This window comes from Centruroides sculpturatus, unplaced genomic scaffold (genome assembly GCF_000671375.1).
Source record: "Centruroides sculpturatus isolate CEXI.00-Female unplaced genomic scaffold, Cexi_2.0 scaffold779, whole genome shotgun sequence".
Classification (NCBI taxonomy): domain Eukaryota; kingdom Metazoa; phylum Arthropoda; class Arachnida; order Scorpiones; family Buthidae; genus Centruroides; species Centruroides sculpturatus.
Genome location: NW_019385026.1, coordinates 248,386 through 263,863, shown reverse-complemented (window position 1 = coordinate 263,863; position 15,478 = coordinate 248,386). Strand labels below are relative to the sequence as shown.

General features: G+C 29.4%; 1 protein-coding gene across 1 annotated transcript; it reads left to right on the top strand.

Moving 5' to 3' along the window:
* Positions 1-1,331: 1,331 nt before the first annotated feature.
* On the top strand, positions 1,332-5,520 carry LOC111633606 (zinc finger protein 470-like). The gene is made up of 2 exons (XM_023378213.1): positions 1,332-1,547; positions 5,206-5,520. The coding sequence occupies exons 1-2, from the start codon at positions 1,332-1,334 to the stop codon at positions 5,518-5,520; spliced, it is 531 nt and encodes a 176-aa protein (XP_023233981.1).
* The last annotated feature ends 9,958 nt before the right edge of the window (positions 5,521-15,478 follow it).

Genomic DNA, 15,478 nt, shown 5'->3' with positions numbered 1-15,478 from the left:
GAAATAAATCACATTAATTTAGAGCGTACTCTACGTTTTTTGCGTTCAACATTTTAATAAATTCATTTTATTTAATTTATACATCATAACATACTAGAAATATTTAGAAAATAATTTATGGAATTAATTCGGAACGAAGGCTTCAATGCATTTCTTTCTTTTTGAATTTTACAATTACTAAGAAACAATTTAAGCCGGTATTTTCTTTTTTGTTTTCTAAAACTCACAAATAAGTACAATCTATCAGTCTGAGAGAACAATTGCCAAATTTTACATTATTGGAGTGCATTATTAATTTTTTATTCTTTCGAAATTTACAAACTAAATTTTAAAATGTAGAATATTGTTTTTTAAATGAAATCACAAAACTTAAGTAAAAAGCTGAATTTGTTTTAGACATTGCTTATATTTGTCGATTCCATCAATAGGAAATTGTTGAAATTTTAATTCTTATCCAAAAATGCAAAAAATTTACTATATGTCTAATATATAATCGAGACGGGTTGATGATAATAATAATAATAATTATAAGCGCAGAGCCCAAACGGTTAGGAGTTGAAAGTTGAAATTTGGTACACAGATAGGGTACGTCATGAAAACGCATACTAAGAAGGGATTTTTCGAAATTCCCCCCGGGGGGAGAGAGACAAGATTAAAATTTCTATATACATTATGGATACGAGCCCAAACGGTTAGGAGTTGAAAGTTGAAATTTGGTACATAGTTAAGGTACGTTAGGAGAACGCACACTAAGAAGGGATTTTTCGAAATTTCTCCCCACGGGGGAGAGGGACAGGATTAAGGCTGAACACTTCCATCAACAATGGAAGTGTTAAGTAACAATAAAAGTTTTAAGTAACCATAAAAGTGTCAACAATGGAAATGTTACGTAACAATGGAATTGTTAAGAGAAAGCGACGTGCAATACGCAGATGCAGTTTTTTTTCGTTTTTGCGGGAAATCGAACATATTTTTAGACCCATCTAAAAATTCTCTAATTAGTCTGGAAACAAGGGGACCCAATTCTTGCATTCTGTGAAAACGGGTAAGGTTGACTGTAACGTAATAATCTTTATCTTAGTTATCGTTACTTTTGCCCGAGCAACGCCGGGTCCACCTGCTAGTTTTGATATAAATAGAAAAAGTTTTTGAAAAAATTAATGAGTTAATAATTTTCAATTAATAATTTTTAACTTTCACAGTAATTTAATTTTTAAGTTAATAATTTATAATTTTCACAACGAATAATTTTTGAAAAGGATGAAGAAAAAAAACATGAATGCACAATATGTAAAAAGAAATTTCAAAGGAAACGGCAATTAGAAAATCACATGAGGGTTCATACTCGAGAAAAACCATATGTTTGCGATATTTGCGAAGAACGATTCACCCAGGATGGAAGTTTAAAAACACATAAAAGATTACATTCGAAAGAACGACCATTTAAATGCAAAGTCTGCGGATACGATGCGAAAAGGAGAGATAAGCATGAGATGAAGCATGTCAAACGACTACATCCAGATGCAAATGCTTCTGAAATAATGATTGTAAGAATTATGTTTATGTTCATATTTGTATTTAAGTCGATAACAAATTTATTGAATGAAAGTACTAGTCGACTTTCCTCATAACACGGTAGATACGTTCCGTTTTTTATGAAATTCATGTTTTACAAGTTCTTAAATACATGAGCCAATCACAGCCCGACACGTATGCAGTTTACGTACTACGGCCGTTTGAAAGGTTTTCTTCCATAAAATTAAGCGATTCTAGACTAATTTTACTCAACATGTCCAAAACACGTATATTTTTTGGGGAATAATCCATATAGACTATGCAATAAACAAAAAATTGTAAGATTACTTACCGATTGTGCACCATTCGACGACGCCATTGCTTAAGCTTGTTTTCGTCGTGGAGCGGTGCATCGAACGGCGGGCGCGTGTTTCCTGATAAGTTATTTTTCTGCGAAAAGTTCGCTGAACTTGGAGACATCATTAATATAAACATAATTTTTATGGCCATTAAACAATAAATGGTTTTTAGTAGGTCCGCTGCTCGTTTATACTCAACGGTTTGTGCAATATCCGCTATTGGTCTAGATTCGACCAATCCTGTCGCGACACGAGTCGGCGATGACGTTTTACCGTATTTTACGAGTTTCTTTTAGCGTGTTTATATAAATACGGACGTAATTTTATCGCCGTTATATACGAATCCGCAATATATGGACCCGTTTTATAGGGGGTCTACTGTATAATAAATTATATAACAAATATAATTATTATAGATAAAACTGGTAATTTACATTTTCATTCATTCATTTAGATTTATTAATGTAACAAGGTTACATTATCTGATCTTGCAAATGCATAATTAGGAATTATAATATATTTGTTAGTTATTTTACAGACATAAAATAACAGTACCGTATCGTTGCAAAATTGCAAGTATTTGTTTTGATTTTACATGACAATTCTTGATAATTAAGTACATTTGTTGATTTACAAACATACATAGTAATAACGTGGATAATACTATGTACTAACATCAATTGGTTGACACATAGAAGTTAGCAAGTCTTTTTACAAGAATAGTATTACAGATGCTTCACATGCCGAGTTATATATACAAAGTGTAAACTGTAATTTAACTGGTAATTTAACGTGAAATATCAAAAATATACTTCTTATATTTCATACGTAAAAATCGTTATTATTATTTTTCAAATAACTTCTTTTTCAATAAGCGTCGAAAATATATACAAAATAAAATGAATTTACAAGATATATTAAAATTTATAGTTATTTTTAAAATATTAATATTTCAATTTTCTTTTCTAATGTCTAATAAATAATTAATGTAACTTATAAATCATATGATAAAACTTTTATTGATAAATGCAATAAAAGTTTTCGTTGGTTATCCGCTATATCAACGCATCTGATATCTCATGAAAAAGTACGATCGTTTACATGTGATGTTTGTAAGATAACGTTTAAATATAAATCTCAGTTAAATAGACAATTGAAAAAAGTACATCCACAGGCAAAAACCGAATATATTTCCAAAGTACGTAAACAAATTCTTTGAAATTATTCTTTTAAAAATTACTTGAATATTATAATGAAAGAAAAATTATTCTGCTTGTAAAAGATATATAAAATTGCTTATTGGATTTTGTTTAGGTGACTTTATTGTTATATGATTACTGTAATTAATTTTATTGTGTGAACTTCATCTACATATATAATCGAGACGAGTTTATAATGATAATAATAATAATAATAACACAGTTAAAGAAATAAACACATATGTCATCCCAGTACTCACATACTTTTTTGGAGTTATACATTGGACTCACACAGATCTCGAGCAACTCCAAAGGAAAACAAGAACAACACTTACTAAGCATAAACAACATCATCCTAAATCCGCCACAGAAAGATTAACCCTTCCACGTAAAGAAGGCGGACGTGGCCTGATTGACATAGTTAACCTTCACTACAAACAAATACAGTCACTGCGAGAGTTTTTCTACAAGAAACAAGAAACATCACAGTTACATAAAGCAGTAACTCTAGCAGACTCAAATAACACACCATTAAACTTACACTCACAACATACAGACATGACACAACATATAAAAAGCATAGACAACATTAAGCAATCATGGGCTCAAAAGGCTCTCCATGGCAGGCATCCTTACGACCTGGCCCAGGATTTTGTTGACAAAACTGCGTGAAACAGCTGGTTAGATCGGGGATGCCTTTTTGAGGAGACGGAAGAATTCATGATTGCCATACAGGATCAGGTCATAAATACTAAAAACTACAGAAAACACATACTCAAAGATACAACATTCACAAGTGACACATGCAGAAAATGTCACATCATGCCAGAAACTATACAACACATTACATCTGGGTTCAAGCTCTTGGCACAGACATATTATTTACACAGAAATAATAAAGTGGCAAATATAATACACCAAGAGCTTGCAAAGAAACACAACTTGTTAGACATCCACGAATCATACTACAAATACATTCCACAGACAATATTGGAAAACAACACGCACAAAATGTAGTAAGACAGAGCCATACTTACAGATGAAACAATATATCACAACAGACCAGACATCACACTCATTGACAAACACAATAAAATCACATACATTATAGACATAGCCATTCCAATCACTCACAATGTACAAAACACGCACTGAAAAAATTAGCAAGTACACAGAACTCACCCAGGAAGTAAGGCATCTGTGGAGGATAGATAGGGTGATTATTGTACCTGTTGTTTTCTCCTGTAGAGATGTGATACCACACACACTACACAAAAGCCTGGGAACATTACAATTGAATAGAAATACATACATAACACTACAGTATATACTGTAGTGTTATGTATAAATTTCTATTCAATTGTAATGTTCCCAGGCTTTTGTGTAGTGTGTGTGGTATCACATCTCTACAGGAGAAAACAACAGGTACANATATACATATGTATATATGTATATATATATTTATATACTGTACTAAGTAATATAAAATTTGTAATTTTTGTATAAACAGGGCCTTTTTTGATTTTTTTTTCAAAGATTTTGTAAATTCTTTTTATGATTCATTTACAAAAGAATACTGAAATTTAATATTTTCAAATGTCTAAGGTTTTAAAATATTTATCCTAGTTAAATTTTAAACAGTAGTCTGTTTAAATGATTTAGATAAAGAACAAACAAAAAACCGATAGATAAATAGTAAAATTGTGTGATGTGTGAAAACAAGGAATCGATACCTAAATCATATATCACTATTTAATTTAATAGTTTACTGAAGTGTGAATAAAATATATTTTAACATATAGTGTCTCATAACGGTTTGCGCCTCAGTCGGTTGCCTAGTTTGCCTAAATAGTAGCGTCAGTTTTCTAAATGGGGCATAAATGTAAAATAATAATTATGGCTTGTTAAAATAAAAAAAAAATAAATACAAAGAAAAGAGATAAAACATACAAAGATTAAAATAAAAACAACAAATAGTGGCTAAAAACAATGTATAAAGCACTTCATTCTACGTTCTTCAAGTAGGCTAATTGTTATATGTTGCAGTGAATAAATAATATTAATTTACTCGATAGTTCAGTTACATTAACATAATTGAATTCCATCGTTATATTTATGACATTTACTTTCAGAAAAGCCCACAACTTAGCCATGAAATGCTGTCAGATTATTTTCAAACGCCATCAACCAGTTCTCAAGCAAAAGAATCAATTGAATCTGCAGAAGCTTTACCAGAAAGTATTTTCACACCAAGAGAAGCCGAAGAATTTCTTAAAAATTTTAACATCAATTTAGAAATTAAAAAGTTCGTAACATCTTCACAACTGAAATTCTTCTCAGAGATGGACACTGATAAAACTGATTTCGAATGTCAATATTGTGGACAGCAATTTTTTGACGAAATTACTTTAAACGAACACAAAGGACAATTCCATCAATCTAATTAATTTTAGATATTTAACTTTTAAACGATGTGAATTTAAAAAGATATTGAAATTTATTAACATTTTCAGACTTCATAACCTAATAAAAATTAAATTTTTAGTAAAACAATTTTCGATTACTGTATATTTTTAATAAAAACACAGCAAAAGTTTTTATATATAAATTAATGTATTTTAATAATTATTTGAAAAACTACTGTACAATTATGATTAAATGCTTTTTGTTCGAAACAAAATTTGAAAAGTTAGACTTCTTGGTTTTGTTTAATGATCGAATTGTCTATAAACATTTTATGTACTGTACAGTACTTATATTTGTGAAAATCAACTAGCTATAATGGAACAAATATATTTTTATAGAATTCAATTTGTGTAGCAATAATCCTGTAATTTACTTTAAGAATAACTAGAAGAACTTCGACTATGTTTCAAACGACTGATGTGATTATTAGAGAACAACTAGAGAATTAAGTGTCTTTCATATCAGAAAATTTTTACTTGTGTGTTTAAACGTCGTTATCTAACTTAATAAACTTGGTGTAAGGTATAATACGTTAACCCAGGTAAATTACGGTATACATGGTGAACATTTCGAGAATATAAAAAAAAGTCGTCTTTTGTATATCGCTGATTGATTGGATAAATATTAGGAAACAGGTCTGTTTCAACTGAGATAAAGACATCCAATGGCCCTTAACTTGAAACAAAAAAATGCTCATTGATTCACTCTTTGCAAACACATAGGCATAGATGCACTTTCGACACAAATTTTTCTGAAGAGGATTATGAATGCTAGCCCATCCCCATTCAGGCTTTATATTTTCTATGGAAAATTTAATAATATTGATGTCGCTAGTTTTTTGACAGTGACGACAACAAAAATATACCAAGAAATTTTACGTAAATATATAAATTTTTTGTGGAGACACCATCAACTGCCAAAAACCAGAGAAAAATAAACTTCGATTTTTTAAAATGGTATTGATGTTGCTGGTTTCCTGACAGTCAGAATAATTTCTTGGTATATATCAATGTTTGCATTGATATATACCAAGTTTGCCACTCAGTGGAGAGCACTGAGTGGCAAACAGTGCTCTCCACTGCACTGTTTGCCACTCAGTGCAGTGGAGAGCACTAATATATACCAAGAGCACTAATTATATACGTAAATATATAAATTTTTTGTGAAGACACCATCAAATGCCGAAAACCAGAAAAAAATAAACTTTCTATAAACTAAGAAAATATTGCTCTTAGAGTAGATACAGATTGCTCTTAGAGCAGATATAGATTACTTTTAGAACAGACCAAAGCAAGGTAATAGTCCTGCTCAAACAGGCCACGTTTTCGGCAATGATCGGGCTCTAGATATTGAAAGTCTAGCATGACGCATTCATCCTCAGTAAATCCTGCTCGTTTTCAATAAAGCACATGGATGTTTTCCGTCTCGGGTATGCACTTAATGACGATTCATCTATTGATTAATGTGCAGAGATTCTGATCGCTGAACATATTTCAGTGAGTGAAAGTTTCGTCATCCATTTGCATCTTTGTAAAAACTTTTATTTTTGTGTTTTGTTAGCGAGGTGTAAAGCTTGCAGCAACTAGTGCTTGTAAGGTGCTTTGTCAAAGTCATTGCTAATTTTAGCCTATATAACTCTCGATTAGACATTCTTAAAAGCTATCGTGAACTCCTGCGAAGAAGAATCTGAATGTTTCGACATTATCATCTGAACCACAGAACGTATTCCCACTTTTTCTATGCACAAACAGCATGCAATTAAAAACTGTCTGTACAAAAAAATCTTAATTCGGTAAGGTAAGTTTCTTGTTGAATCTTCGACGAAATTCTTTTCTAACAATCTTTATTTTATTGCTACTTATTATGCGACTGTGTATGGAAGCCATTTGCGTTTTATTTGGTATTTACACAATTTTATTTTAAAAAATTATCTCATGTTTGCTTTGCATCTTTAAAAGTTTCTGAAAATAACTTTCATATTTGAAAGCAAAATTTTCATACATGTTTTAAAATACATTATTTATACTTTGCGGGATTCGTTGCGTTGTTACTAAATTTTTTAGAAAACGATATATTTTGTCACTATTTGTCATTTGTCCACGTAAAATAAAAGTGTACATATTCTAAAGCATTTGAAATAAAATATACCACATAAATGAGAATGAAAACAAAGCAATTTAAAATTTTAATGTAGTATTCTCCGCATCCTAAAGATTCATTTTCGTTCTCACTCGTGATGAAACATTATCACGTTCTTGTAAACGTTGGCTTTCGTTTTCCTAATCTGAAGATTGTTTTGTTTCCACAGTTTTGTTTTTTAAATTGCAAGGTTTGTTTGTTTCTTCAATACACATTTAATAGACTATTTACGTAAATAGTGAAAGGTTCTATGAAAAATTTTCATAGACGTTGAATTTCGTTTGTGGTTGGTCTCTCCTGAATTATTTCTGATCCAACTGTACAAATAGTACAGGAGAGATAGACTTTTTTCGTAACACGAGGCAAAACCAAATACATACAGTACGTATTTTTCAGCCTATACTTTATGCATATTCTATCGCCCAAAATCGTTAAAAGTCATGTGTTTGTAGAATATAACAAACAGTGAGAGACAGTAAAAACACTTTGTGGTCAGTACAAAGTTTAAAGTAGAACTTCTAATTTAAATGCGGGTGCGTGTTGATGTCTATAATAAAAAAATTGTATATACTCTTGGACGTGACATGCAACGTGATTTATTGCATCGCTCTTAAAATATCAGCACCACTCGGTCGATATATAACTTACACTGTGTGATTTTACTGTTACTTTAATTTTACTATTAAACAAATGTCTAAAAACGGCATTTCCCTATAAATTTTAATTTATAACTTCCGAAAAAATTATACAAAAGCACTCAAAACAAATGACAACAATATCGTTCTTGCTGGGCTGAAATTTTCAAATTCCACAATCTTTCCTTTGTTACTCTAAAGAATGTAGTGAGATAAATAGAAATCGAGACGACAAATGAAAAGTTTAAAAGCTGGAAGCCCTATTGACTAAATGGTATAAAGTTCGTATATAGTTACTTATTCGAAAAATCTCACGTGACTTTCGATCTGGACTGGAAATCACGTTATATATTTTTAAAATCAAAAGACTATTGAAAATTGCAGCCGACAATGTGACGATATCACAATAAACAATTCAATAACTATATTAACGATAGGACAATGATAAAGTTACATAAAGCTGTCTACACAAGGTTCAATAATTACAGTTATGAATATTACATTGAACGTTATATTTGCAATAAACATAAATTTAAAAATACAGCAATGAATGCTTTCTCACAATGTAAACAAAATCACGAAAACTTTAACCATATTCGTTTACTAACATTTTTTCCCCTATAATATTAAGTTTAAAACTATATTCTATTAAATTCAATATTTTGTTTATAAAACTGTTATTTTTTTATTGATCTGATAAAATGTATGCAGCAGATGTAAAGTTAACCTAAAGTGCATTAAATTTCCATTACTATGATTGATATTCAAAGCTACAACGACCGATTTGCACGACAACTTTTTTAAGTTCACAGATCAATAACTATCGTCATAAATTCTTACACAGAAGAAAGGTTGCAGTCGAATTGCAAAGAGGTGTTTTCCATTGGTAATTAAGGTATAAAAATTATTATCTCAGTTTAATAATTATTTTTTAATAAGAGTTTTTACAAAGTTTAAAAAGTTTTGATTATTTTTAATTTTATTTTATAAAATTAAATTTATATACGTATTTATAACGTAAAGTAGTTTCTTTTATCGGCTAGTTTTGAGATCAAACTATTTTAAACGTAGTTTTTATTTTTTAAATATTGCTTTTAAGATGTAGAAACCTATGAAAAAAACTGTAAATTATAACTGACGTTTGTCTGTCCGTATGTTTTTCCTAATCTCGATAATAGTGTGTTAGATAAGTGAAATTCAAAACTAGACATGAAAAGATTAAGTGCAGAAGATGCCGATCATATATGATCTTCCGATACAATCATTACAGATATCTTCCTGCAAAAACATAAAGTTTAATTTAATAAAAATTTATAGAAATGTTTATAAGTTATCTTATTTATAGAATGAAGAATGCTCTGGTGAATACAACCCTTTCGATTTTTGCTATTGAGGTAATGATATGGGCCTGTTACTTATGTTCTGCATTTTGTTTTAGCGAAATAATTAATTTCAAATCTTTATAAATTTATTTCTTAATTTAAAAAATAATTTATTTGTGATATACATTGATAATATAAACGCTAAATCTTATGTGGTTTGCTAAAAAAGTCTGTGTTAATGATATTGCCGTTCTTTAAAATTTTTATTCTTATGTATAACTAATTAGATTGTAAAAATAGAATACAATAAAACGCTCAATACGGAACTGAAAACTGAATAAATACTGGATACCGTTCGGTTTACACAAGTTTACTGTCTTGTAAGAAAAACTCTTATTATTTAACATCCTATTACAATTTTATTTTATTTTATTGAAAGATTCCCGGAGCTGTTTATTTGGATGAAACAAAAGAAAAGTTTTTAGATAAGGGATTTCTGTCAAGAGTCGTTCTCGTTCTTGTCGAATATCTCGGATTTAAGTAAGATATTCGATCTAAATCCTAGAAAATAAAATATATATTATTTAAAATATGAATAATTTTATAAATTTCCATTTCCTTACTTTATAGTAGACATTTTTATTACAGTTATCAAATTAAAAGGGGAAATAAGAGAGATATTGAGTATCTTTTCAGAAATAAAGTAAGAAATATATATTATTACATTATAGCATCGCTTAGATTATACCTTTTTTCACTGTCTATTTATATTGTTTAGTCAATTGACATCATCGTGCCAGTTACACAGAATTTTGGGCGATATAAATACATGGATTTCTCTCAGATCATTACTGTTGATGCCGTAAGATTCGTTGTTGGTAAACCAGCAGAATTATCAAAATTAACTGCAGTTATTCGTCCATTTTCTATTCAGGTAATTATAATATTATATATTAATTCCAGAGAAATTATTTTAATAGTATGAAATATTATTTTAATTAATATGTATGTTAATAAGTAATATGTATTCGATATTACAACCCTTATTGAGTAGAAACTACATTTTCTGAAAAAAAGACGTAATTAAAAGTTACTAGTCCAAGATTACAAGAAAGAAAGTTTATAACGTTATATTAGATTCTTACTAAAAATTCAGGTTATGTTAATAAAAAACTTATGTTTTTAGTAAGAAATAATGTAAGAAAAATTATGCTTAAAGAACATCAAGATTCAACGCTAAAACAAAGCAACAATTAACTATTTTCAGCAAAATAAATATTGTAGATATTTTATATATCTCAGTCTGATTTCATTTAATAATTAGGAATATTCTTGTTATTTCTTTACAGATGTGGCTAATAATTATTTCTGTATTCTTTGTCTGTGTGATTTTTTTCACAATAATATTTCGTAAAGATGAAGAATTGCATAACAAGAAACATTTCAAAGCATACGATATTGCTTGGGCGTTATTTGGGTCATTTTGTAATCAAGGTTGTATGAACACTAATATTAATAACAATTTAGTTAAAGAGATATTACGTAACGATAACTACTTAATTCATATTTTCACAGGAAATCAGTTATTTTCACCTTCCAGTCACAGCTGTAGACTGATTGTCTCGGGATGGATTTTTGCATTATTTATTATTACTGCTGGCTATAGCGGAGCATTGATGTCGTTTATCACTTTTCCTGGTCGAGAAATTGTGCCCACAACTTTCACTGAATTAACGAAGGCTGCAGAAAATGGAAAATATACTGTAAGCACTCTTCCTGGTTCCCCAGTTCAAAGATTCATTCTTGTAAGTATAATGTATGTAATATAAATGTAATAATATAATATGCACAACGCGTTATTTCAATTTATTTGCTATATATATGTAATAATTTCTTAATCATTTCAGTCAGAAAAATAATAGTTGTCATCGTAATATTTTACCGCTATACATTACTCGATTAAACTTTGCATTGTTCCAATTATTTTTATTTAAAAAATTTTTCAGTGAAACATTTCAGTGTATTAAACATAAATATGCTGAAATGTATTTATGTTTTCCCATAAATATAAAATACGAAATCATAATTATATCCGAATTTTAAATCATTCTCAAACAAATTAATTTTTTCGAAAAATTTGGCAATTATAATAATTAAATTTATTTTATTCAATGCCATCTAGAGGGATATGAAACAATTCAAATGTAACCAAATATAATATGGTGTTTTTAAATGACGAAGAGGAGGAATTTCTATAAAAAATATCTCTAATGCATGGCCTGTAATCTTTACAGGTAATTACAATGTATTGACAGAAATTGCAGTGAACCATGCATAGATTAATCGTTTTCAAAGTGTTACCGTTTTATCTTAGAAGTACTATACATGAAACCTTTACTTAATCATTATGTTATACATTTATAATTATTTGGCTAAAGAAAGTCGTGATATCAAGAACATCCAGTAATCGTTACAACATCAAAAGTCGTAAGAGTAGTGTCAAGAATTTTCATTATATGCAATTTTGTAACTATTCTAATGTCATTTTTAATCAAACAATGTTTCGGTTTGCAAACTCTCACGTGGCCGTGTGTTAATTACACATTACAATGCTTTAAAGTGCTGTTGCTTAAAGTGAATATAATGTGATAATAATTTTTTAAAACTGTTTATAATGAAATAATCATTCGAATAATTAGTTATGAAATTAATTTGTAATGAACCAAGTGTGCGTTTGAAAACCAAAATATTGTTTTATTAAAAATATGATTGATACCGATAACAAAACAGTATATAATAAAAAATCTTGATACCACTATTACAGCTTTAGACGTCGGAACGATTACTTTATGTCTTCGATATCACAACATTCCATAGCAAAATAATGTAGAATACAAGTTTACTCATTGAGTGCAGTTTTCATACTGAGTTTTATGTACTGTGCAACTTAGAACTTTAATAATTTGAAAACAATTGATCTATGCATGCTGGACAGAAGTTTCTGTACCTATAATGTATACAGGCATGTTTTGGCGATATGATTCATTTTTTTAATTTCGTGTGCTTTATAAACAATTATATTAGTTCACTCAACTACAATGTGTTTTTTCTGTGGAAGGCCATACGATGAAAACGTCGCATGGACTTTTTCCGTAGTGGAAAAATAAATGGAAAGATAAATTTGAGAATAATTCTTTAAATATAGCAAAAATTATTATTGGGAGCAAGTTGCAAAGGTTGAAATTTTCAAACAACACGTTTAAATCGTATCAGTAAAAAATGTTTTTAATTAGAGAAAATCAGAAACCAGAATTCATTAGTCTATGATCGTATTTAGTTATAAAATCGGAAGTAGTTTAGATTGTGTAAAAATCTGTATTTTCATTGGAGTTTCTGGTAATAAGTATAAAAAATTTGGAACAGATCGGGCATAAAGTTCAATAGTTAATAAGACAAATTAAATCAGGGTATGGTCGGAGTTTTCAGGTTTAATGGTAATCTATATTTTCCTCGGTGTCCCAGAAAATAAGCAAAAAAAATTTTTTTTTTTTTTTTTTTGTGAGGACCGACTAAAAAGCAACAACATAGAGACAAATATTCTATTATATATATTTTTTCTCACTTGAATCAGTTTAAAAGTTTTGGTTTTCTAGGCAGAACTAGATTTTTCCCACCTCTAATCCAGAGTGCGAAAGTTAGAGGAGAAGGTGGTATTATGGAACACTACAGGTATTATGGAACCACCCCATTTCGAACTGATAATAAAGGCGAACTGTAGTGGAATGTAGCTGAACTGAACTAGGCAGACATCCGTAGCAAGGGGAAAACCCGTTTTACTTCAGTTAAAGGGTTGTCCGCATTTAATCAGCAAATTTGTTTTTTTCAAAATTCGCAAGTTTTGAATGCTAAATGAATTTAATTATTTTTAAAATATAAATCGTGTAGTTGTAGGTTCACTGGTGCATTTATTCCGTTCCAGAGACTTAGGGGTACATATTAATCTGTGTGATGTTCACGTTTTTTAAATTTTGGTCTTGACAGACATAAGTTAATTCAAGATGGCGATGCAAGAAATACGGACCCCATTGGTGCTTTTACAGTAATATGGAACTCAATTCCTCCGAACTTTCTATTTACAAGCAGACATTCATCCAAAGCAATTTGTGAAAAAAACACTAGGTAGAAAGCCAATTATTTCTGAGAATATCGAAAAAGAGCTGCTGGAATATATATTGTTTATGGAGGTCATATTTTTCTATTATAAAAGCATTTTTGCGATAAAATACATTGGAGTAAATAATTTGGTAATTATTTAACATTTTTTGTCCTTTCCTATTTGTTTTTCAAAATATACAGTAAGGTTCCATATTACCACCCGATTTTCTCTAAGCCTACTTTCGGACTTTTATACGAAAGCCTTCAAAAACCATACTTATAATTACACTAGAGAAAAATCCAATTAGGAACATTTAGTTTACTAGTTACCAGTACTTTAGGCACAAAAAGTGTGGGTGTAGTTATGATACCTTGTTTACAATTCACTAAAATGTAATTGGGGTTCCATAATACCACCTTCTCCTCTATAATTTTCAATTAAAACAAAAAATATCGATAGAAATCGATATTTCAGGAACAAATGGACTGAATTAGATGAAATTTGGTACGTGAGGCGAAATATTTGCAGATGACGACGATCCTCATGTGTTGTTCGAATGGAATGTATATCCTTAGTTTTTTAATAAAATGTAAAACGGGATAGATAGAAAGTGTTCTAATTCAAGTATAGTAAGATTAGTTTTGTTAAACCGTTTGTTAGCTCGCTCGCTTACATCTATAGAACCTTATGATTACTATCAAAAAGTTACCGTTATATTGCTTGCCGTTACAAGCAACACATTTTATTTGTATCCCATAAACAACTGATTGAATCAAGTTGAAAAGTAAAGCTTATAAAAAAGATCTACTAATGAAAACCTTTAAAAGTAATATAAGCATACTGGAATTACATTTGAATATCAATTATCGATTATTTTATAATAAAATACCTCTCAAGATAATTTTAAATTAACCTGGCAGGTAGCGACAGCTTGCAGTAAGTTATGCCACTTAATAATTAATTGAACAATAATATTTTAAAATTAAGAAAACGGGAAATTATTTTTTTAAATAAGATAAAGTGAGATAATTTCAGTCACCTAAGTGCTTTTGATTAAGAAATTGTACAGTGCAAGATTCTCAAATCTGAAAAAAATTATTAATTTTGAGCATGAAAAATAATAGGAAATCGATTAGGACTTTACAAGATTTCGATTTACAAAAGGTGTTTAGGAAAGAGATACACTCTTCAATCGGGGTAACATTGTAATTACATTTATGACACCGCATTGCTGCCTAATTTTTCAATCTAGAAATTCATAATAAAGGGGATTATTATTATGTAACAGTGTTATATTCTTAATTATTTCTGGTGTTTTGACGAGTTATAATTGAGTAAATTTTGATTTTTGTATATGCCCATCGAACAGATTATTTTATATTATAATCTTTCCGAAAATCAAAATATATACTCTTACTCTCCAGTTATTTTTGATTTTAATATCGCATGTTTATATTGATAAATTTCGTAAAATTTACATTGTACACAATATCTGGTGTGATAGCTGATGAATACGTAGATTTAGTATATGTATCTTTAATCCGAATTAGTAAAAATGGTAGACTTTCTCTCAGCTATTAGGTTAAGTACTCCTTTATTGCAAATCACAAACGCATTTCGGGCCTATATGAGACCCTCTTCAGTGTAAATAATCAGAAGACAGAGTAACGCTTTTCTAATTGTATGA